Below are 21,467 nucleotides of genomic sequence, written 5' to 3'. Positions count from 1 at the left end.
TTGGTTTGGGAAGGAGGTTGCTTTTTTGTATAGTTTTTTTAGCATATATGAGACTAGTTCTTAAGGGCACTCACAATACAGACTCTATCATAGAGTCTAAAATTATTTATTACCTCGAACAATGTGGACTTAGAGTCTAAATAAGACTTGAAGTCTTGTTTTTCCTACCTCTTTTTCAATAAATATACTGTCACATCAGCAAAATACTATAAATAATATGTAATTAATTGTCTTGGATTCTATGATAGAGTCTTGCATTATGATGGCTCTCTTTCTCAATAAATATACTGTCTGCTAAATGAATTGTGCTCGTGCCCCACTATGGGCCAAGGTGGTGGCATAAGCACAATACAAGCCATCATGTCCTGTCCTGCTTTTAATCGGGTTGTGCCTCGTGCTACCTGTTGGCCCGGCCCATCTCGCCAACCTATAGTAGAGGTACAGCTGAGCGGAGAAAATCCTTCCAATTTGTAAATTTTTAAGTCCAGCTGCCTATTGTATTAAAGAGAAGGAGCCTAGACAAGAACTATACAACCATATGTAAAGTTCCAAAAAAAGGCCACAACTCCAAAACCTAAGTCCTGCTTTTACTCTGAAGCAGTGAAGCTCATAAACTTGTTTATGTAACTCTTGATAAAATAATTGGCTGCCAACAGACATGGACGAGCCGACGAGGTACACATCAAAAGCTTATTATATGAGCTACTACCTTTCCTTTAGTAATTGTTCAGTGTTACAAATTGCAAATACAGTGTGACGACTGGCTGGGCTGACCGCTGTTCCGGTGATCACCCTTCTCCATGACACCTAGCTGGCTATCTAGCTAGCTTCCTTGCTCAGACAAATCCATATCAATATAACTATCTAGTAATCTAGTAGTATTAAATTACTTCATGTATATTTTTCACTTCTGACATATGTATGACCAATGTTCACGCCCTGCAGTGAGTGGAAGACTGAAGATGGCAGTCACTGAACTAGTAGCTATAGCTACTACTAGTTGAAGCGGTTGAGGAAGGCGATCATGTCCTTGTAGACGTAGTCCTTGGCGCAGACGCCGATGATGAAGTCGAGGTGCGCGAACTGGTCAAGGTACTGCACCGTGAGCTTGTCGCGGTCGTGGCCCCGGAGGTCCTGCAGCAGGAGGCGCACGTCGGCGGGGTCGGCGAGCGAGTCCCGGCCGCCGTAGCTGAGGAAGAGCGGGAAGCCCGCCGGGATGCCGGACATCTCGTACACCGGCGGCTCGGCCTGGCCGTAGCTCGCGATGTTTCGCTCCGGCAGCACGTAGTCGTACTTGGTCAGCACGCCGTCGCGCACGGCTGCAATTAATGCATGCCGGCCGGCCGGCCGGTGTAAATGAAATTTTGGACGAAATTTAGCATATATATGTACGTGCGATTGAAAGATTAGGAAGGAATTGAAGGATGTTCTTCATTACTTTGAGCGAAGTGGACCATGGTTTTGGTGGAGGTCGGCTGGGGCTCGTACTTGAGGAAGACGTCGACGGCGGAGCTGTTAAGGCAGTAGTTCTTGCCGGTGATGGATCCGAGAAGGTCGTAGCAGTTCATGCCTGGCCGGCGGCAGAACGCCCTGATCAGGTTCGTCACCGGCGGCCTGCGCAGTCAGCAGAGCAGCAGGTCAGCTGATCACAACACACGAATCGAGTGATCCAAAAACGGAGAGATGAATAATCTGAATCGATCTGCAGTGCAGGGACTGCAGCCTGGAGATGCGAGCCCGAGGACGCCGTACGTACGCTACCGGGTCGAACTCGGCGACGCCGAGGAGGTCCGAGAGCGCCTGTGTGTAGGTTGGTCAGAAGTCAGGGTCATCAGAGCAGAGTTCGCCGCAGGGAGAAACGAAAACGATCGCTGCGTCAGAGCAGAGTGTGTATGTTACCTCGCCGACGAAGGCCTTGGCTAGCAGGATGCCGATGGGGGTGGTGATGTGGGCGAGGTAGGCCACCGGCGTGAGCAGCGCCGCGGATTTCAGCTGGTCCACCACCCGGCCCTCCGAGAAGGCCGCCAGCGCCACCAGCGTCCCCTGAAACCACAAGCAGAGACCAGAAAGAGAGAGAGCTGCTCAGGTCTTCACTGTTTTCAGACCACCACAAAGGCAGCATAATAAACACTCATACCATGGAGTGTCCGATGTAGTGAGGCTTCTGCCCGGTCTGTGTGTTGACGAAGTCAACCATGGCCGGCAAGTCGTTGACCACCAGGTCATCCCAGGACCAGTTCCAGTAGAGCTGTGAAGAAGTAGCAAGCGAAGCGGCTAGTGTGAGTGTCAGTGGAACAGTAATAATAGATGCATGCCACCATACCCGGCTTGAGGGGTCGAGCGAGACGTGGCGGCGGCTCCAGCGGGTGCCCCGGTTGTTGGCGATCCAGACGTCGAAGCCGCGGTCGGCGAGGATGAACGGCAGCGACTCCTCCGGCGAGGCCAGCAGCCATGACATGCCGTCCTGCACCAGACGAGATATGCATATCCGTCAGCTAGCTTCTGTCTGATACGTACGTACGTATTCCTACATAGCTAGCTGTACGTGTCTCTAGCGTACAAAAGACTGTATCACGCAGCACGAGGACAAGCGGCCGGCATCTGTCTCGATCTGACCGGAGCGTTCTGGATCCGGACTGACAGCCCGATCGCACCGAAAGGAGCATAGGTGTTGGAAGGCAAGTACTGGCAGCAGCACCAGCAGGCAGCACACGTACATATTCCTTGTTTCCTTTCGGCTTCTGGGAGTACGAAGTACGTACGTATGCTCACTATCTCAGTTACGTACGCTCTTTGCAGTACTGACTACTCATACAAACATAGAGTACAGTATTTTTGGCTGTAAAGCTATAGGCCTTGTTTAGTTCCGAAAAGATTTCGGATTTCGGTACTGTAGCACTTTCGTTTGTTTGTGATAAATATTATCTAATTATGGACTAACTAGGATCAAAAGATTCGTCTCGCAATTTCCAGCTAAACTGTGTAATTAGTTTTTGCTTTCGTCTATATTTAATACTTCATGCATGTGCCGCAAAATTCGATGTGACGAGGAATCTTGAAAACTTTTTGCTTTTTGGTTGAACTGGCCTTGTTTAGTTCCAAAATATTTTGCAAAATCGACACTGTAGATTTTTCGTTTATATTTGACAAATATTGTCCAATTATGGACTAACTAGGCTCAAAAGATTCGTCTCGTCAATTTCGACCAAACTGTGTAATTAGTTTTTATTTTTGTCTATATTTAATACTTTATACATGTGTCTAAAGATTCGATGTGACGGGGAATCTGAAAAATTTTGCAAAATTTTTTGGTAACTAAACCAGGCCTAAACAAGGCCCTAGCGAAAAGCCTAAAAGCGGTGCAACAAAGAGGAGGTATGCACTAGGCACCTCGCGAGGAAAATGCATTGCACCGATGCACCGGCACATGGAAGGATTGAGCCATTGGTGCCAAGCACTGCCAAGCACATGAACAAAAGGAGAGAACAGAAATAAACAAGTGTTTGCGCCATGCATGCATGCGTGCGTGCGTCGTACCACAAGGACCCCATGCTGCAGGAGCACCGGCTGCCCCGCGCGCGAGGACGAGGCACCGCCACCGCCACGCCCTCCGGCCGCGCCGCCGCCGCGGCCCCTCGGGATCCTTTGCAAGCTCAAGATGTATCCGTCCGCCGTCGTCACCTGCATACATAGGTACATACATACATATATCCACTTATTATCCATCTACTATAAAGTCAAAGAATATATATATACACGCAAAAACCTTCTATCTTTGTCTTGTTTTTTCACGAGATAGATATAGATAAAAGGATATGTTCGATGCATGCATGCATGCATGCGCGCACACGGTCAGGTCGATCAAGGTCAATGCAAAGAAGGATGCGGAACCTGGTGCTCCTCGCAGGTGTAGCCGAGCGGCGCCACGGCCAGCGCGCATGGTCCACCACCTCCGCCGCCGCCGTACGGCTGGTGGATGACGCGGGCTCCGACGACGACGGCGAGGCGCAGGGTCGACGACAAGAACAGCAGCGCCAGCGCGACGGCAGCAGTGCCCATGCTGCTAGCTAGCTGCTGGTGGCGGTGGTCGCCGGCGGAGGTACCTCCGATCCGATCCAGAAACAGACAGGCTGGTGGCGGTCGCCGGCGGTGGTGCACGCGGAAGCTCTCGCTTGCCTTCGGCTATAGCTAGCTTTGTGCGCGTAGCTAGTGCGAATGTGCGATCGTGACGAGCAGACGAAGGCAGTGCGCGCGTATTTAAAGTGCGCGGGAGCTAGCCGGCATGGATGGATGGGGATGGATCAGAATTCAGAAAGCATTATTATTACTCGCTGGGATCACAATGGGGTGCAAGGCATCGCGAGTGTGTGTGTGTACATGTGAACGTGAGAACCGTGGTGTGCTTCGCTTTCGTCAACGTGACACCTTCTTCTTGGTCGTGCTTTTGGCATCCATCATGGCATCGCACGAGGCGTCGTCTATCCACGCACTTTTTTATTCTACGAAACATAAAAAAAACATTCTGCTGTCTCGTAATTACTACTCCATATATTATTACTGCCTCGTTTAAATTGTGAAGTTGCGGTAAAACACTGCGAGGATGCATGCATGGTACGGCGGTCTCCTGAAAAAAGAAAAGAGTAGCCGCTGCATGCATAACTAAAGTAACTGATAAACAGAAATGCTACTTATTGAGAGGGTCGTTTTCGTTTTCGCTCTGAAACCGCCTTTCAATAGTAATGCCACCTTGTTAATTTTTGCATCGTCTAGCTACGCCTTTCAATAGTAATGCCACCTTGTTAGTTTTTGCCGAAGTAATTTTTTGCCGCCTTTTCAAGTGTGTGTAAATTCCTTCGGCAAAAACTCCTAGCTAGCTAGTAGTACTAGTAGCAATCAGTCGTGCATATGGAGCATCGCAGCAGGACGGACAGTTAAGAATTTTCCATGCAGTGATACTCTGTTGCCACGACAGTGACGCAGTGGGTCTCATTCGGCCATTCCACTTCAACCATGCAAGACGGTCCGGGTCAACCGTTGAAGCCTGGTCTAACAGTGACCGCAGTAAATGCTTGTAGTAGAATTAGGACACCATAACTAACTTTTACTATTATTTTATCTATCTAAACTGAAAGTCATTCTAACTTTTTTTAGATGTACAGCACACACTACTGTTGCTAGAATACATTTAAGTGATTCGACAGCATAAAATAGTTTTGCCTTTTTTATATCGGACGACTAGAGGCAACGGGTAGGGCGCCACCATGTACAAGATTGGAGTTCATGATTAGGCAAATTTATAGTTTTGCTAAGTCTCAAAACCAAATGCCAAATGAAAAAAGAGGTCTTCTCCAACAGTTTGCTATTTGGGCTTGGCAAAAGAACTTGGCATCCTAAGATTTTTGCCAAAATCACAAAATTAAGCCTTTAACAAGTTGACAAAACTAGTTGACAAATTGGGACACATGTAATGCCAAGCGATGGAGGACTTGGTATATTTGCCAAGTGAAGGAGGAATTTTGCCAAGCTCACAAAATTGTCAAGTAGTTTTGCTAACTTGTTGGAGGCTGTTTTTTGTGGTTTTGACAAAAATTCTAGAATACCAAGTATTTTTAGCAAACTGTTGGAGTTGCTCTAAGCCGGCTAAATACTGAAGTGGAGAAAAGAAGGAAAGAGAGAAAGGAGAAACAGATTATAAGTTTACAACCAGCTTAGGCACAGGAACCAAGAAACTTTGTGAGAGAGAAAAATAGACCATGTATTAATACTGAATAGCTAACTATTATATGAGTGGGCTAAAAAAAGACTGTAAAAATCCTTACAGTCAACAAATGAGTTGTATTATTAAACTTGGCATTAATTAAGCAAATATAACTTTTCCAGTTGCATTAATATACATACTAGTTTGGTGGCACGAAACAATTTGTAGGGGCCACCAAATAGCCTATCTCTACCCGTGTGTTTAGAAATTGTTCAGCCATTTTTTAAGATCGATTTATAAAGATAGTAAAGCGCTTGACAGAATTTTATAAATCTGCTTTAAAATACTATGAAAAACTAAACTCAAGGAGATGCCACACCAGCAACCAAAAAGGCACACTAGACATTGCTAGATGTGGACTGATTTAGAAATTATTTTTAGAGACGAATTTTGAAAGAGCCAAAAGGGGAGGCATCTCCGAAAATGACTCTAGTGCCAGTGTTGGAGCAAAAGACAACAATGTTGGCCCTAAAGAACCATATTAGCCATTAACTATATAGCTAGTGGCGCATGTACTGGTGGAGCAATACACTTACTATTGTGGCTTATCCGGTTATCCTACCAATAATCCTATATTTTCGTAGCCAGCCACAGACAGCATGTGCTAGAAGTGTGAGATATGGCCACAGAACGACACTATTGGGATTTGGGAGGGAGATGATGCACACCATTGCAGTGCCGGGAAGCAGAATATGGACTAATATAGACTGTATATGGACTGGAGTATATATACTCCCTCCATTCCAAATTATAAGTCATTCCAACAATCTTCGAGAGTCAAAACATTTTCACGTTTGACCAAAATTATAGAGAGAAATACTAAGATTTATAACATAAAGTGGGTATACTATAAAAATATAATTAAGAAAAAATCTAATAATATTTAGTTGGTATTATAATAATAATTATTTTATCATATAAATTTGGTCAAATTTAGAAAAATTTGACTCTTCAAGATTTTTGAAATGAATTACAATTTGGGATGGAGGGAGTACTATCGTCGTTCAGTTCAGAACTCGACAAGGTAGTGTTCGCCTGCTGCTGCGAGCGTTTTGCCGCTCCGATCCCCAGCTGATGGGCACATGCATGTAGAAACAAAGTTCAGCCATCAGTAAACGTGTCGTAGCATATGGGAGGATGATGGCGTGATCAACTCGATCCGTCTCGGACTTCATCAGACTTCCGTTGTGCACGGCTCTGCTTGTCAGCATCCTCTCGACCATCCACATCCACTACTACTGAGATCCGCACATCTAGGCGTCCCACACGGCTTCTTGAACATGCAGGCAGCAGGCAGCCTTTCTTGGGCCTTGTTTAGTTTCAAATTTTTTTACAAAATATAAATAATAACATTTTTGTTTGTATATGACAAATATTGTTCAATTATAGACTAACTAGGCTCAAAAGATTCGTTTCGTCAATTCCGATCAAATTATGCAATTAATTTTTATTTTCATCTATATTTAATACTTCATACATACGTCTAAAAATTCGATGTAATGAGAAATCTGAAAAATTTTACAAAATTTTTGGAAACTAAACAAGGCCCAGGTTCACACGCGCGCCGCCGACGCCGGAATCGGAAGGCCTCCAGTCCAGCCCCCAGGCCCCAGCAGCAGCCAGCTCCAAGGCAGAAGTGAGAAACGGACATGCCGTACATGGCTCCATGCTCGAAACGGCCATGCCATCCATTGCTCCACCATATACTCGTCGTCGGGCTTCTCCAGATCGCGTCTTTTCGTGCGAGAACAAGGCTTCGAGTAGCGCTGCATGTGACGTCTCGGTAAGCGCCAACCTTGGCCTTGTTTAGTTCCGAAAAGTGAAAACTTTTCAGTACTGTAGCACTTTCGTTTGTTTATGACAAATATTATCTAATCATGAACTAACTAGGATTAAAAGATTCGTCTCGTGATTTACAGCTAAACTGTGTAATTAGTTTTTGTTTTTGTCTATATTTAATGTTTCATGCATGTGCCACAAGATTCGATATGACTGGGAATCTTGAAAACTTTTTGGTTTTCAGGTGAACTAAACAAGGCCCTTGTTTACATATCTCACTTTTGTTTTTATTTAATAAACATTGTTTAATCATAGAGTAATTAAGTTTAAAAAATTCGTCTCACGATTTACAAGTAAATTGTACAATTAGTTTTTGTTTTTATTTGTATTTAATGTTCTACGTATGTACCGTAAAATTTGATATGACAAAAAATCTTAAAAAGTTTTTTGATTTTTAGAGTGAACTAAACGAGGCCGTAATGCAGGGCGATATATGCAGGCGGCAGGGGGGGTTCGGAAAATTCCAATCCTTTTGAGAGAAAAAAAAGGGGGGCCGGAGGCGACTCGAGCACATGCGTTCGTTCGTCAGCTCAAGTGTGTTCACATCTGAAAATTATTGTCATCAGATAGTGCTTGAGTAATCTTTAGCTAAAAATGATTTGCTTGAACCTATATGTCATGTATTGTCGTCAGATAGTGCTTGAGTCACTCAAGTGATTTCAGTGCCCCGCTGTGCTGGCAACTGGAGGTGGCTCCTTTTGTTGTTGGAGCACTAGTCCAGTGCCTCAGTTTTTGTAGAGTGAAACGTGTAATCCATTGCCAAGTGCACTCGATCTATCTTTTAAGTCTTGTTTGGATATAGTCGGATTCGCATCAATCCATATGTGTTGGGGTGGATTGGAGTGGAACTTGAACTAAATTCTACCCCAATTCACTCCAACACATGTGGATTGAGGTGAATCCGACAACATCCAAACAAGACGTCACAGATTGGCCAATACATGCATGCAGCCTCTCCCTCCCACTGAAAATAAATGACTTGACTTGGAAATGATAAGCCAAATCCCTCCCCCCACCCCCTCCTCCTATGTATCTTTTATTATTATTCATGCAATATGTAATTTGTCATTATTTGACTATAGGAAAATTTTGTAAATTGTCTATTGGAGGTTGTTCTATTAATTATACTAGTTAGTTGTCTAACATTGTTGTCTGAAAAATTCAGACATCTGAAATATTGCGACTCTCTTTTGACTAAACTAGCTTCATATTCGTACTCCCTTGTCGACGAAAGCTGGTCGGCAGTCTACCTTGGGGTATATCCACGGTAGTAGTTTATCGGTAGACGGTGCGCAAACTACGAACTCGATGGTGACGCAAGACACGGGCAAGCTTTTTATCCAGGTTCGGCCGCCGAGTTGGCGTAATACCTACGTCCTGCGTCTGGTTGTATTGATTTGTGTTGAGAGAATAATGTGTCTTAGGGGGGTCTCTTGCCCCTCCTTGTATAGTCCGGAGGGCAGGGTTACAGATCTGAGAACTAATCCTAGTCGGTTACAATTGCCATAGTTAGTTCGATATCAATTCCTATTCTAACCGACTAGAATCCTGCTTGATCTCCACGTCTTGTTTCCTTGCGCGAAACTCCAAGCTGTCAGATCAAGCCTTGAGCTTATCCCGTAATGGGCCAAGCCTCCTGGCCCAAGTCTAGCCGTAAGGGTATAGGGGTTTATACCCCCACAGCTAGTCCCCGAGCACCATGTATTGTGAAGTAACACGCCGTCTTGAGCTTCTTCGACCAATAAAACTTTGACATCTTCAATCCGCATGAAAATTGCCCAGACAATTGCGACGGTATTTTGACCACATCTAAACATATTTGATCAACGTCATCATGGAAGAAGCCAATTGTTCGAAGAATGCATGGTGCTCTTGAGAAAAAATATTTCATTTCCGGTGAAGTGTGCCCACTTTACTTTTTTGAAAAGTACGGATCCTCAAAGAAGCAAGCATATTCACCGCAAGGTGAAGTGTGCCCACTTAGTCTCCGACCCTGGTAGTAGGTGACGTAGGCACGTGGTGCCAGGGTCAAAAGAAAATTCCTCAAAGTAGTTTTGAAACTGAGATGCATCGCCAGATGCATCGTACCGATGTAGTCCCCGAGCTTGCTGGAAGGCGAAGTATGAGCCTTGTAGCAAGGTCTAAAAAATTAAAATTATCCAGTCCCCGAGCATCTCATGCTCATTTATCATCGAATAGACTTATCAATTTGACGAGCTGGTCAACCAGTCTCCGTGTGTACAATGCTCGGAGATCGATACAGCCCGCTGATTCCCGAACTAATAGACTAGGCGGCCAGTCCCCGAGCATCAAGCGCTCAGTGATCGGTGCAACCCCAACAAATTTGACGACCAGTCCCCGAGCATCAAGTGCTCGGTGGTCGGTGCATTCCCAACAAATTTGACGACCAGTCCCCGAGCATCAAGTGCTCGGTGGTCGGTGTATTCCTTGAAGTGTCGAGTTGATAGACTAGGCGACCAGTCCCCGAGCATCAAGTGCTCGGTGGTCGGTGCAGTCCTTGAATTTCCGATTTTATAGACTGGGCGACCAGTTCCCGAGCATCAAGTGCTCGGTGGTCGGTGCAGTCCTCGGATTGTTGACTCTACCATTTTTTGTCTGCTTGTTTTGAAAAATTTTTCCACATAAAAGTTGACGTGAAGAGACCTCCTGACGGGATGTCAGATGGCTGCATGAAAAGTTGCGCCTAGCAACTGTGCAGCCGCCCTTTGCGCAGTTTGAGAAAAGGAAACCATCAATTTGTACGAAAACTCTGCAGCATTAATTGTCGATAATCATTGAAAACCGAAACGCCGCGTCCGCCGTATGGCCCGCCCACTTCCCAAGAATGCGGGAAGTGGGGGGGTGGAGTTGCGGTTTATAAAATCCTGACATTAGCCCCGCATTGCTCATCCTGCCATCGCCTTCAAGCTTTCCGCTCTCGCCTTCTTCAACTACCTGCACCCTCCTAGCTCGAAACCACTCCCGCATCTCCAATGGCGAAGAGCGACTCCAAGAAGAGGGCCGAGCTGATGGCCAAGGAATGGAAGAAATCCCGCAGCACCACAAAGTCCCTCGGTGACCTCATCGATATGGGGCTACTGCACAGCCCGGAGCTCGGCGGCTGGAGGGCGCCGGAGGGGGAGAGCTACCCCGACCCCCGCGCCGGTGAGATCGTAATGTTCGAGGATTTCCTTAAGAGGGGTTTTGGGGTTCCTGTTCATTCTTTTCTTCAGGGTCTTCTTTTGTATTATGAGATCGGGATTTGCAATCTGCACCCGAACTCAATCCTTCTCATCTCCACTTTTATTCATCTGTGCGAGGCCTATGTTGGCATAGAGCCGCACTTCGATCTCTTTCGTTATCTTTTTTGTTTAAGAAAGAAGGGAGCAGTTGGAGGCTCCAAGATTGCAGGTGGAGTATACCTCAATCTTCACGACGGGATGAAGAACCGTTATCTGCACTGTCCATGGAACACTTCCTTAACCGAATGGTACAGGAAGTGGTTCTACGTCAGCGAAGAACCGGGCAGCTCCACGTTCTGCGACGTGGGGTACATCTCTGAGAAGAGGGTAAGCTGGACCGACCGCCCAGAGTTCGACGGCCAAGTGGCGGACCTGATGAAGCTGATCGACTGGTCGCGCTTGGACGGGCTAGGCATGGTCGGCAACTTTGTGTGTCGTCGGGTGATGCCCTACCAGAAGAGGGTGCACTCGGCGTATGAGTACGCCGGAAGGCTGGACCCAACCAGGATGCGGCCTGAGGTCTTGGAGAAGGCAGAGGTGCAGCGGCTATTGAACGAGCTGTTCAACTTTGCGGACGGGGGCTTCGTCCGTGGTAGTGATCGGGTGCAAGCCTTCAAGTTGGGGCGACCAGCACCTAAGGTATCTTACTGATTATTTCTCTTTAGCATTTGTTATTGTCTGCTGCTGACTTGTCTTTGTTACTCTTGCAGATCGGAGATGTTGACCGGTGCACAGTGTATGTGTCACTGGCACCTGGGATGGAGAATCCTACGAGGGAAGATCCACCGGAGGAAGACGCTGCTCGGTGTACTCGTTACACCAGCAGTGAGGAGGACCAAGCCCGCCCCGTCTCGACCACCGAGGAGAGAGTGGCGGGGAAAAGGCCGTTGGCAGCAGATCCTTCGCCTGCGCCGACGCTGCTGGCAGAGAGCAGCCAAGCGCCAAAGCGCCGTCGGCTCGTCCGGATCACCGACGACGACGACGAGGAGGAGGAGGTCGCACCGTCGCTGGTCTGAAGGCCTCGTAGCCGTCCGGACAGTGCACCGGCCACTACTGATCGGGTGGCCAGCGACCCACCTGCGCCGCGCGTCACGGAAACGGGGGCGCAGGTGCCGACCGGCAGGGCTAGGAGGAGGTTCACCGCGGCCCATCGTCGATCAGACCTGTAAGTGTTCGACTTACATACTTTGGCAATTTTTTTTTGCTGAAAATGCTCCTTTGTTCTTTAGCGCGGCGTCGGACGTCAACCCCGACCACGCCGCCGGCCAGAGGGTGGCCGAGCCTGCTCGTGCCGCTGAGGACACGGCGCCACAGACCGCGGAGCAGCCTGCGGCGGCAGCCGTGCCTGAGAGCGCCGAGGAGCTTCCAGCCTCGACAAGGACTGCGGCGAGCAGCCCGACAAGGGTCGAGGAGGCTACGGAGACGCCTCCCCCGAGTAACGTCGCGGAAGGGGATGGAAGAGCCCCGACCCCTCCCCCCGTCGAAAGGAGGGAGGTCCCAACGCCGCCCCGGGCAGGAGTCTCTTCGACCGCAGGCTCCCCGGGCCTGGTCCAGGGGCCGGTGATGCCTGCGACCACCACCGGGGGCGATGCAGCGGGCGAGGAAACCCAGGCGGCCTCCGGCGACGAGGTGGAGGAGATTGAAGGGCATCCTCGTGATGGCCGCCAACACGTATATGTGTGGCGCCAACGCGGGGACCACTTTATCGGGCACGAGGAGCTCGCGGAGACAGAAGAGGCCGCCAGAGTAGAGCGCGCGGCCAAGCGTCTCGTGGACGAAGTCAAGGTAAGTGATCCTTTGCACTGCTCGACACCTTTATGTTATCTTGCTGGGTCAACATACGTTCGTCTTGCAGGGCGCAATGAAAACGGCGAAGTACCGGAAGAGGTGCTTCGACCAAATAGAAGGTATTGTGGCCGAGAACAAGGCTCTGACCGCGGAGGTGGACTGGCTGCGGTCGGAGGTTGGAGAAAAGGTGGCCGAGATGAGCGCCCATGAGGAGCGTCGTCTCGAGCTCACTCGTCGTCTAGCCGACCAGTATCGGCAGCGAACAGGTCAGTCTCATACTTCGAGGCGGTTGTGTATAGCCGCATGGTTGACTTTATTGACCTGTTAACTGTTCGTGTAGACTTGGAGGAGGAGGTCGCGCGCCTTCGGCAGGAGAAAGAGCAGCTCAGCCAAGAGCTTGCCGGAGCGCTGGAGGTCGGGCGCCGAGCAGGGGAGGAGCTGGGCCAGAGGGACCGGGAGTTGTCTGGTAATACGTGCCGCCCCCGTTATTTGCCACCTGTCGCTCTTGTCGATATGTTGAGACTAACATCTTGCTTGATTTGCAGTGCTCAAGGTCAACACCAAGAAGCACCTGGACGAGCTGGTCAAGGATCGGGACTCCTGGAAGGTTAATTGTTGTAGAATCTGGAAAGGAGTAGCCCCGATCCTAGACTTGATCAGCCCCGAGCTTCCGGAGAGCCAGCCCCGCGCACCGAGACTGACGCCAGTTGAAAAGGCGCAACGGGCGTGGGACTGGCTCCAGCAGTTCGTGAAGGACGCCGGAGAGTTTGCTGGCGCGCATATCCTCAGCATGGTGCGTGCCCACTACCCCCTAGTCGACTTGTGCAGGCTGGAGAAGGGGTATCCCAAGGAAGTCGGCCCGCAGGAGGCGGACGAGCTTCGGGCTGGACTGCTAGACTTGTCATCGACGGTGATCGGCGACATCAATCTATGCGGGACGGCCACTCCCCCCGACCAGCCGGGTTCGGACAGGTCAGCCAGGGAGTTGTCGGGGGCGTCCCTTGCCGGAGATGGTCGGTCGACGCCTGCGGTCTCGACCAGCCAGGCGCCGGTGGCCCCGACCCCTTCGTCCGGGCAGCAAGGCCAGGCGGGTGATCAGCCCGAGGAGTAGGCCTAGTAGGATAGTCTGTAGGAGTAGACTAGTGACCGCCCGTCAGGGTGTTTTATTGTAAACTTTGTATGTAAAGTTTGTAATAAAGTTTGATTTTGTCATGACTATTATTTTGAGCGCTGTGAAGTTATCTGAGTGATGTATCACTGTGTTCGATTGTTGGTCGTTAAGAATCTCCATCGTAGAGGTCTTTGTTGTTCTCGTCGAAAGCTCTACGTGTGAACAAAGTATAGCAAAAAAGGAAAACTTTATTATTGCCAACTATAAAAGACTTACAAGCAAAAGTTACTAGAGCTTATGGATAAAATTGGTGCAATTTGTCTATGTGCCAAGAGTTGGGCACGCGTGTTCCGTCCGGATATGCCAATCTGTAGGATGTGGGTCGTGTGACTTCGGCGACCACAAAGGGTCCTTCCCAGGGAGTGGACAGCTTGTGCATTCCTTCCTGGCTTGTTTTCCATCTGAGTACCAGATCGCCGACCACGAAAGAACGGTCTTTGATGTTCTTGTTGTGGTACCGTCTGATGGCTGCAAGGTACTTTGCTGTTCGGAGACATGAATTTAGACGCTTTTCCTCCATGCAGTTAATTTCGAGCTCCCTGGCGCTGTGGGCTGTTGGCTGGTCGAAGTTTTTAATTCTGGGAGAACCGAAGGTTATATCAGACGGCAGAACTGCCTCGGTGCCGTAAACCATGAAATAGGGTGACACCCCCATGTTCCGACTAGTCTGAGTTCGGATGCCCCAGACCACAACCGGTAACTCTTTCATCCATCGACCAGGCGCTCTGCCGTTCTCAGTGTACAACCTTTTCTTTAGAGCGTCAATGATCATTCTGTTCGCGCGCTCAACCTGGCCATTTGCCCGTGGGTGAGCTACTGACACGTATTTTATGACTATGCCTCTGTCATCGCAGAAGTCCCAAAATGTAGTGCCAGTGAACTGAGTACCCAGGTCGGTGATTATACTGTTTGGAACCCCGAATCTGTGTATGATTTGATTGAGGAACTCCACGGCCTTCTCGGGGGTTGCTTTGACCAGTGGCATGTATTCAATCCACTTTGAGAACTTGTCGATTAATACGAAAACAAACTTGAAGTTGCCAGGGGCTGGTTTAAATGGCCCGATCATGTCGAGCCTCCAGCAGGCGAAGGGCCAGGACAACGGGATAGTTTGAATCTCATGAGCAGGTTCGTGGGTCCTTTTAGCGAAGAACTGACATCCCTCACAGTGTCGGACCAGTTTTTCTGCGTCGTTGACCGCGGTTGGCCAGTAAAAACCTGCCCGGAAGGCTTTCCCGACCAGTGTTCTGGAGGCAGCATGATTGCCGTAGGATCCGGCATGTATGTCTTCTAGGAGCTTGATGCCATCGTCTTGGGATATGCATTTGAGCAGCACTTCAGAGCTTGCATTTTTTCGCATAAGTTTGCCGTCCACCAGTATGTAATTCTTTGATCGTCGAATAAGGCGCTCGTTCTCTGTTTTGTCCTGATAGCCTGACCCGTCCGATATATATTTGATGAACGGGGTGCGCCAATCACGGCCACTGGTTGCCGGAGTAGTGTCGTCTATGAGCATTGCCTCAGTAGGTTGCTTTTCGACCAGGCCTGTGCCCACGCTTGGCTCGTGGATATCCTGGACGAAAACACCTCGCGGGATCGGTGCCCGAGATGAGCCTAACTTTGACAGTGCATCTGCTGCCTGGTTCTTATCCCGGACCACGTGAATGTATTCAATGCCGTAGAAGTTGGTTTCCCACTTGTGAATTTCTTTGCAGTAGAGATCCATCTTCTCGTGGGTTGCGTCCCATTCCTTGTTGAGCTGGTTGATAATCAAAGCAGAGTCGCCATAGACATAGAGACGTTTGACTCCTAACTCAACGGCTAGTCGTATGCCGTGCAGGCATGCTTCGTACTCGGCGACGTTGTTGGATGCCGGAAAGAGGATCCTAAGGACGTAACGCAGTTTGTCATTGTTAGGCGACACGAAAAGTATGCCAGCGCCGGCACCATTGATGTTTAAGGACCCGTCAAAGAACATCGACCAGTGGTCGGAGACGTCGGGAACGGGGCGTTCGTTAAGATCCGTCCACTCTGCAATGAAATCGACCAGGGCCTGAGACTTGACTGTGGTGCGACTCTGGAATTCCAAGGAGAACGGGCATAATTCCATTGCCCATTTTACGATTCTGCCGTTGGCGTCTTTGTTGCGCATAATATCCCCAAGAGGGAAACTGGTGGTTACCAAGACTCGGTGGCCGTCGAAATAGTGCTTTAGCTTTCTCGACGTTATTAGAATGGCATATATGAGCTTCTGTATTTGTGGATATCTGGCCTTGGACTCGTTTAGGACTTCGCTTATGAAGTAAACGGGTCTCTGGACCTTGTAGACATGACCTGGCTCGTCTCGCTCGACCACTATTGCCGTGGAAACAACCCTGTCGGTTGCAGCAATGTAAAGGAGTAGGTCTTCATTGGGCTGAGGCGCTGTAAGGACAGGCGGTGAAGTGAGGAAAGTCTTAAGCTGGGTGAACGCAGCGTCGACTTCCTCTGTCCAAGAAAATTTTTCCGACGCCTTCAAGAGTTTGAAGAAAGGGAGGCCTTTTTCTCCTAGTCTTGAGATGAAGCGGCTGAGTGCGGCCATACATCCGGTGAGCTTCTGAATATCCTTGACATTTTTAGGTGGTCGCATGTCGAGTACTGCTTTTACTTTTGAAGGATTCGGCCGTATGCCGTCGCGGCTGACGACGTTGCCGAGTAGTAAACCGGAAGGGACGCCAAAGATGCACTTTTTGGGGCTAAGCTTCCACTTGTACCTGTTTAGCGCCTTAAAAGTTTGGTCTAAGTTGTCGATTAGGGTGCTTGCATCCCTTGTTTTGACGACTACGTCGTCTACATAGGCCTCGACGAGGTCATCATGAATCTCGTCATGGAGGCATTGCTGGATGGCCCGTTGATAGGTGGCTCCGGCGTTTTTGAGTCCGAATGACATGGTCGTGTAGCAGTATGCGCCGAAAGGAGTAATGAAAGACGTTTTTATCTGATCGTCTTCCTTTAGCGAGATCTGGTGATAACCAGAGTAGCAGTCTAGAAAAGAGAGGAGTTCGCATCCGGCCGTTGAGTCGACCACCTCGTCGATGCGAGGGAGACCAAAAGGATCTTTAGGACAGTGTTTATTGAGATCAGTGTAATCAACGCACATTCTCCATTCATTATTCTTTTTGCGTACAAGAACTGGATTGGCAAGCCAATCGGGATGATACACTTCTTTTATAAATCCGGCTGCTAGAAGCCGTGTTATTTCTGTCCTAATAGCCTCCTTTTTGTCACGAGCGAACCGTCGCAGCTTTTGCTTGATTGGTCTTGCGGTCTTCGAGACGTTTAAGGAGTGCTCGATCAGGTTTCGTGGGACGCCGGGCATGTCTGCGGGTTTCCATGCGAAAACGCTCACATTGTCCCTTAGAAACCTGACAAGCGCGTCTTCCTATTTGGGGTCCAGATTGGCCCCGATGAGGGCCGTCTTCTCGGGACTGCCGTCGACCAGTTGTATTTCTTTATGCTCCTTGGATTTTGAATTCTTCCTGGCGGTCTCCTGCTCGGGTAGGCGGAGCTGGTCGGGAGGTAGAGCCACTTTGAACACAAATCTATTGATGTACTCGCTATGTCCCTAAAAAATTCAATTTCTAGAGTTCTCTTAAGTAATTTTTTAAAAACTTTGACCAAATTTTTAGAAAAAAAATACTAAAATTTATAGTATCACATTTTAATAGACATTGATACTCATTTCTATAAAGTTGGTCAAACTTAAAAAAATTTAATTGATATAGATTCTAGGAATTAAAGATTTCAGAGATGGAGGAGTAAGTTTTATGCTATAAACTTACACATGATTTGACTAATCGTTGGTCAAACTTCATAAAAATTGACTTTTCCTCTGGCCTAATACACCAATCATTTCTGGACGGAGGGAATATGGTCTTGTTTAGTTTCCAAAAAACTTTGCAAAATTTTTCAGATTTACCGTCACGTCGAATCTCGTGGCATATGCATGAAGCATTAAATATAGATAAAAATTAACTAATTACACAATTTGCTTGTAATTTGCGAGACAGATATTTTGAGTCTAATTAGTCTATGATTGGATAGTATTTATCAAATACAAACAAAAGTGCTATAGTAGCCATTTTGCCTAAAAAAATTGGAATTAAACAAGGCCTATATCGTACCTTCTACAAAAAGGATTCAACATTCATGCGTGCCCTACTAAGGTTGACATTGACATGCTGTAGACGTAGAAATTTGCAGTGTCAGTGGTCCTTCCAGACTTTTTAACTCGTCGAAACAGAATGATGGCGTACCAAAGTTGCCAGCTTCCTGAAGCTTACTGAACTTCTCTTCAGAGTTCAGATTTCCATCACAAGAAGTAGCAAAAGCTGTCGTCAGTCAGTATGGAATGGACGCCATTAACCACTTTAATTTCCTATGCATCAGCCATGGGATATGGGTCGGTCCCCCGTGTCCACATCTGTAGGAGCTAGCAGAAGTCACACTCCTCTATCCTGCAGCAATGCCTAGCAGTTGAGCAGTGCAAGTAACATGCCTGGTCGTCTGGTCTTGCAAGAGTTTCTCCAGCCTCCAGGCCCGTCAGTTCTACTAACTTCGAAGCTCTGACAACTGGTACTAGATGGTAGGGGAAAAGAGGAATGAACAACATGATGCTCCGTTTGATGACGGGCTTATCCGAAAGATCACGTGTAGGAGTGCTTTGCTTTCAGTCAGAAGCAAGCAAGCTGTTAACGGAAAAAGGCAAAGATTCTTGCCATCTTGCCATGACATTGGAGTACTAGCAGCTGCCAACTGTATGTTCCTTTCCTTTCGTCAAGCTCTGAATCTCTCATGTTCGTGGAGATGACAAAGCTGAGATTGGCTTTGCATCTGAGTTCGGTGGTGCGGCGGAGTGGACCACACCACACACGTGGACATGCCTACGGACAGTCTGGGCCTTAAAAGCCCAAATGAAGCGATTTCCTCTGCAGGTTTCGGCCCAGGTCATGCGGGTCACTAGGTCAACTGGCAATCGGCTCACTCAATTAATTACTGGGCTTTTCCGTTCTCCCTTGCTGAAACGAGGCTTCTTGGGCAAAGCGTCGAGACATTTTTCCTCGACCCAACCCAAACATCATAGGGAAGGCCTTTTATATATTTTTCTATTTTGTCCCGGTACGTGCATTTTAAATTGCTTTTTGAGCAGCTTTGCCTCCAGTCAGAGCCCGGCTAAACAGCTATTGAAGAAATACTTGGCGAAGAAGCCAAAGAAGCTAGAGCTAGAGCCGTTTTTATGCTATCTAAGCGGAGACCAAAGGAGCTTACCGTGCCATTTTATCTACTCTTTTAGTTTTCAAAACATGTTTAGACATCAATTAGAATGTTTCATGATTTTTTTAAATTTTAGGTTATTTTTTTGCTCTGTTATTTTCAAATCATGTTTGGACATAAATAAAAGCTATTTTTAAAATATCAGAAGAAAGTTCATGAGCTTTTTTTTTCCCATTCGTTCGTATCACAACCTATCTCTATATTTTCTTTTCAAGACTTTTATTGAAACTTGTAAACATTTTCTACATTTTAAAAACTTACCAGGTATTGACTAGGCTTTTATTATCAATAAAAAGGAAAAACTATTTTCAAAACCACTTCATACCAAGACAGGTAAATAACCTGAACGATTTTGAGAGTTTGGATTCTTTTTATAATAAGTCAGTGAATCTACCAGTCATTCAGCAGTGGTTTCTCTCATAATAAATCAACAAATAATACTTTCAGTCATGACTTTTCAGCCAACCAAACAAGTTGCAGATATAGTTTTTGAGTGCAAATAGTTTTAGTGCTTGGGCCATACTGGGCTGGGAAACACAGCATCAATCGGTCTCATTTTTTTTGGAGCCACTTTGGGTCCAAAACAAGCTCATCCGTCCAAGGGCACGCCAGTCAGTTTTGTGCCAACAAAAGTCCAACTCGAGCTCGGCCCTTTTGTTTTCTTTTGACATTTGTTTATAACACATCTTTTCACGTCAATATTTTTAGCCCAGCTCTCCAACAGTCATCGGGAGGTTTAGCTTGACACGAAATGGTCTACGCGTTTTCTTTTTTCTTTTGTTCCCGGAAAGGATGCGTATTTTTAATCCCCTGACGCCTTACTGGTAGAAGGCCTTGTTCACATCGAATTTTGTGGTCTTAGACTATATTTAATGCTCTATGCATATGCCACAAGATTTAACTAATACTCCCTCTGTTCCTGAAAGTTTCAACTCATAGAATCCGTGTCAGTCAAACTTTTCTAACTTTGACCAAATTTATAAAAAAGAGCATCAATATTTATGATATAAAATAAGTATCTTACGAAAATATATTCTATGATAAATCTAATGGTATTAGTTTGATACTATAAATCTTAGCATTTTTTCCTATAAATTTGGTCAAAGTCGTAAAAGTTTAACTTAAGACAACTCTAGAAACTGTAGCTTTCAGGGACAAAGGGAGTAGTTGCTAATTTTTAGCGAACTATTTTTTAGCAAAGTATGGTTTCGATTCACCTGCTAATAGGTGGTTGGATAGTGAGTTAAAGATGTATATAAACTACAAGTATCTATTAGCAACTTTAAACCTGCTTATGGAATAATTGTTAGCAGCATGTTTATTACCAAGTCTTTAGATTTAGGGGTTGTTTAGTTAAACATAGAATTCAAAATGCAAAATGCCAACTACTTTAAAGTGATGAAATGTAAAATGCCAAAAATTTTAGGATCATAGTCAGTTCCATCAAAATGCAGAATTTATATTCCCCTTATGAGAGTTTCTTAAGGCTCTTTTTGGGTTTTTTTGGCTCTTGAGGCCAAAATCCAAAATGAAGAATAACTACCTTTTTGATATATTTTTTTGCATAGTGTTTAGTTCTATTTTATAAAATAATAAGCCAAAACCCTTTTTTTGGAAAAAAGAACTAAACACCCCTAAAAAATAAACTGCTAAAATTTGTTCCCCTTTTTTCCAAAAAATTTTGGGTTTTAGTCTATTATTTTGCAAAATAGAACTAAACACCATGCAAAATTTTTTTGGCAAAAAGGTGGTTATTCTCTATTTTGGGTTTTGACTTCAAACCCAAAAAAACCTCAAGAGGCTCTCATGAGGGTAATAAGTTTTGCATTTTGGATGGAACTAAGGGGGTGTTTAGTTCCCCATAGAATCCAAAATGCAAATGTCAACTACTTTGGAGTGATAAATGCGAAATGCCAAAATTTTGAGGGTCATGTTTAGTTCCATCCAAAATACAGAATTTATTGTCCTTATGAAGCCTCTTGAGGCTTATTTTGTTTTTTTTGTTCTTGAGGCCAAAATCCAAAGTGGAGAATAACTACTTTTTTACCAAAATTTTTGCATGGTATTTAGTTCCATTTTGCAAAATAATGTATCAAAACCCAAAAATTTTTAGGAAAAAATGAAAACTAAACACCCTCTAAATATGACCATAAAAAATTTGGCATTTTGCATTTCATCACTTCAAAGTAGTTAGCATTTTGTATTTTGGATTTTATGGGGAACTAAACACCCCCTTATTAGTGTTAATGAATCCAAACACGCTATTATAACTATGTGTAAACTATCCAATCATTGTCAGTGTCGTGAGTCGTGCTACCGTGTACTGGTATGCACAGTACATTTTTAAAAACAAAAA

The 21,467-nt window shown here is 46.4% G+C and overlaps 1 protein-coding gene across 2 annotated transcripts; it reads right to left on the bottom strand.

Moving 5' to 3' along the window:
• Window positions 576-4,333, bottom strand: LOC8061884 (triacylglycerol lipase 2). 2 transcript variants are annotated; one of them, XM_002444658.2, is made up of 8 exons: window positions 3,892-4,333; window positions 3,538-3,681; window positions 2,324-2,464; window positions 2,138-2,248; window positions 1,900-2,043; window positions 1,757-1,800; window positions 1,439-1,614; window positions 576-1,319 (listed from the first exon to the last, which is right to left on the bottom strand). In XM_002444658.2, the coding sequence occupies exons 1-8, from the start codon at window positions 4,057-4,059 to the stop codon at window positions 997-999; spliced, it is 1,251 nt and encodes a 416-aa protein (XP_002444703.1). In that variant the 5' UTR covers window positions 4,060-4,333; the 3' UTR covers window positions 576-996. The 2 variants fall into 2 exon arrangements, with proteins under 2 accessions (XP_002444703.1, XP_021320183.1); XM_021464508.1 differs by lacking the exons at window positions 3,538-3,681; window positions 3,892-4,333 and adding an exon at window positions 2,561-2,927.

The sequence above is a fragment of the Sorghum bicolor genome, chromosome 7 (genome assembly GCF_000003195.3).
Source record: "Sorghum bicolor cultivar BTx623 chromosome 7, Sorghum_bicolor_NCBIv3, whole genome shotgun sequence".
Classification (NCBI taxonomy): domain Eukaryota; kingdom Viridiplantae; phylum Streptophyta; class Magnoliopsida; order Poales; family Poaceae; genus Sorghum; species Sorghum bicolor.
This window is presented reverse-complemented; position numbering and strand designations above follow the sequence as displayed.

What these genes read in the sequence shown, in the direction of transcription:
- LOC8061884 (XM_002444658.2), bottom strand. Translation starts at nt 4,059, where the DNA reads ATGGGCACTGCTGCCGTCGCGCTGGCGCTGCTGTTCTTGTCGTCGACC. An exon ending in ACACCTGCGAGGAGCACCAG is followed by an intron (nt 3,682 to 3,891) that starts GTTCCGCATCCT and finishes CTATGTATGCAG; the next exon opens with GTGACGACGGCGGACGGATA. An exon ending in CCAAGGCCTTCGTCGGCGAG is followed by an intron (nt 1,801 to 1,899) that starts GTAACATACACA and finishes ACCTACACACAG; the next exon opens with GCGCTCTCGGACCTCCTCGG.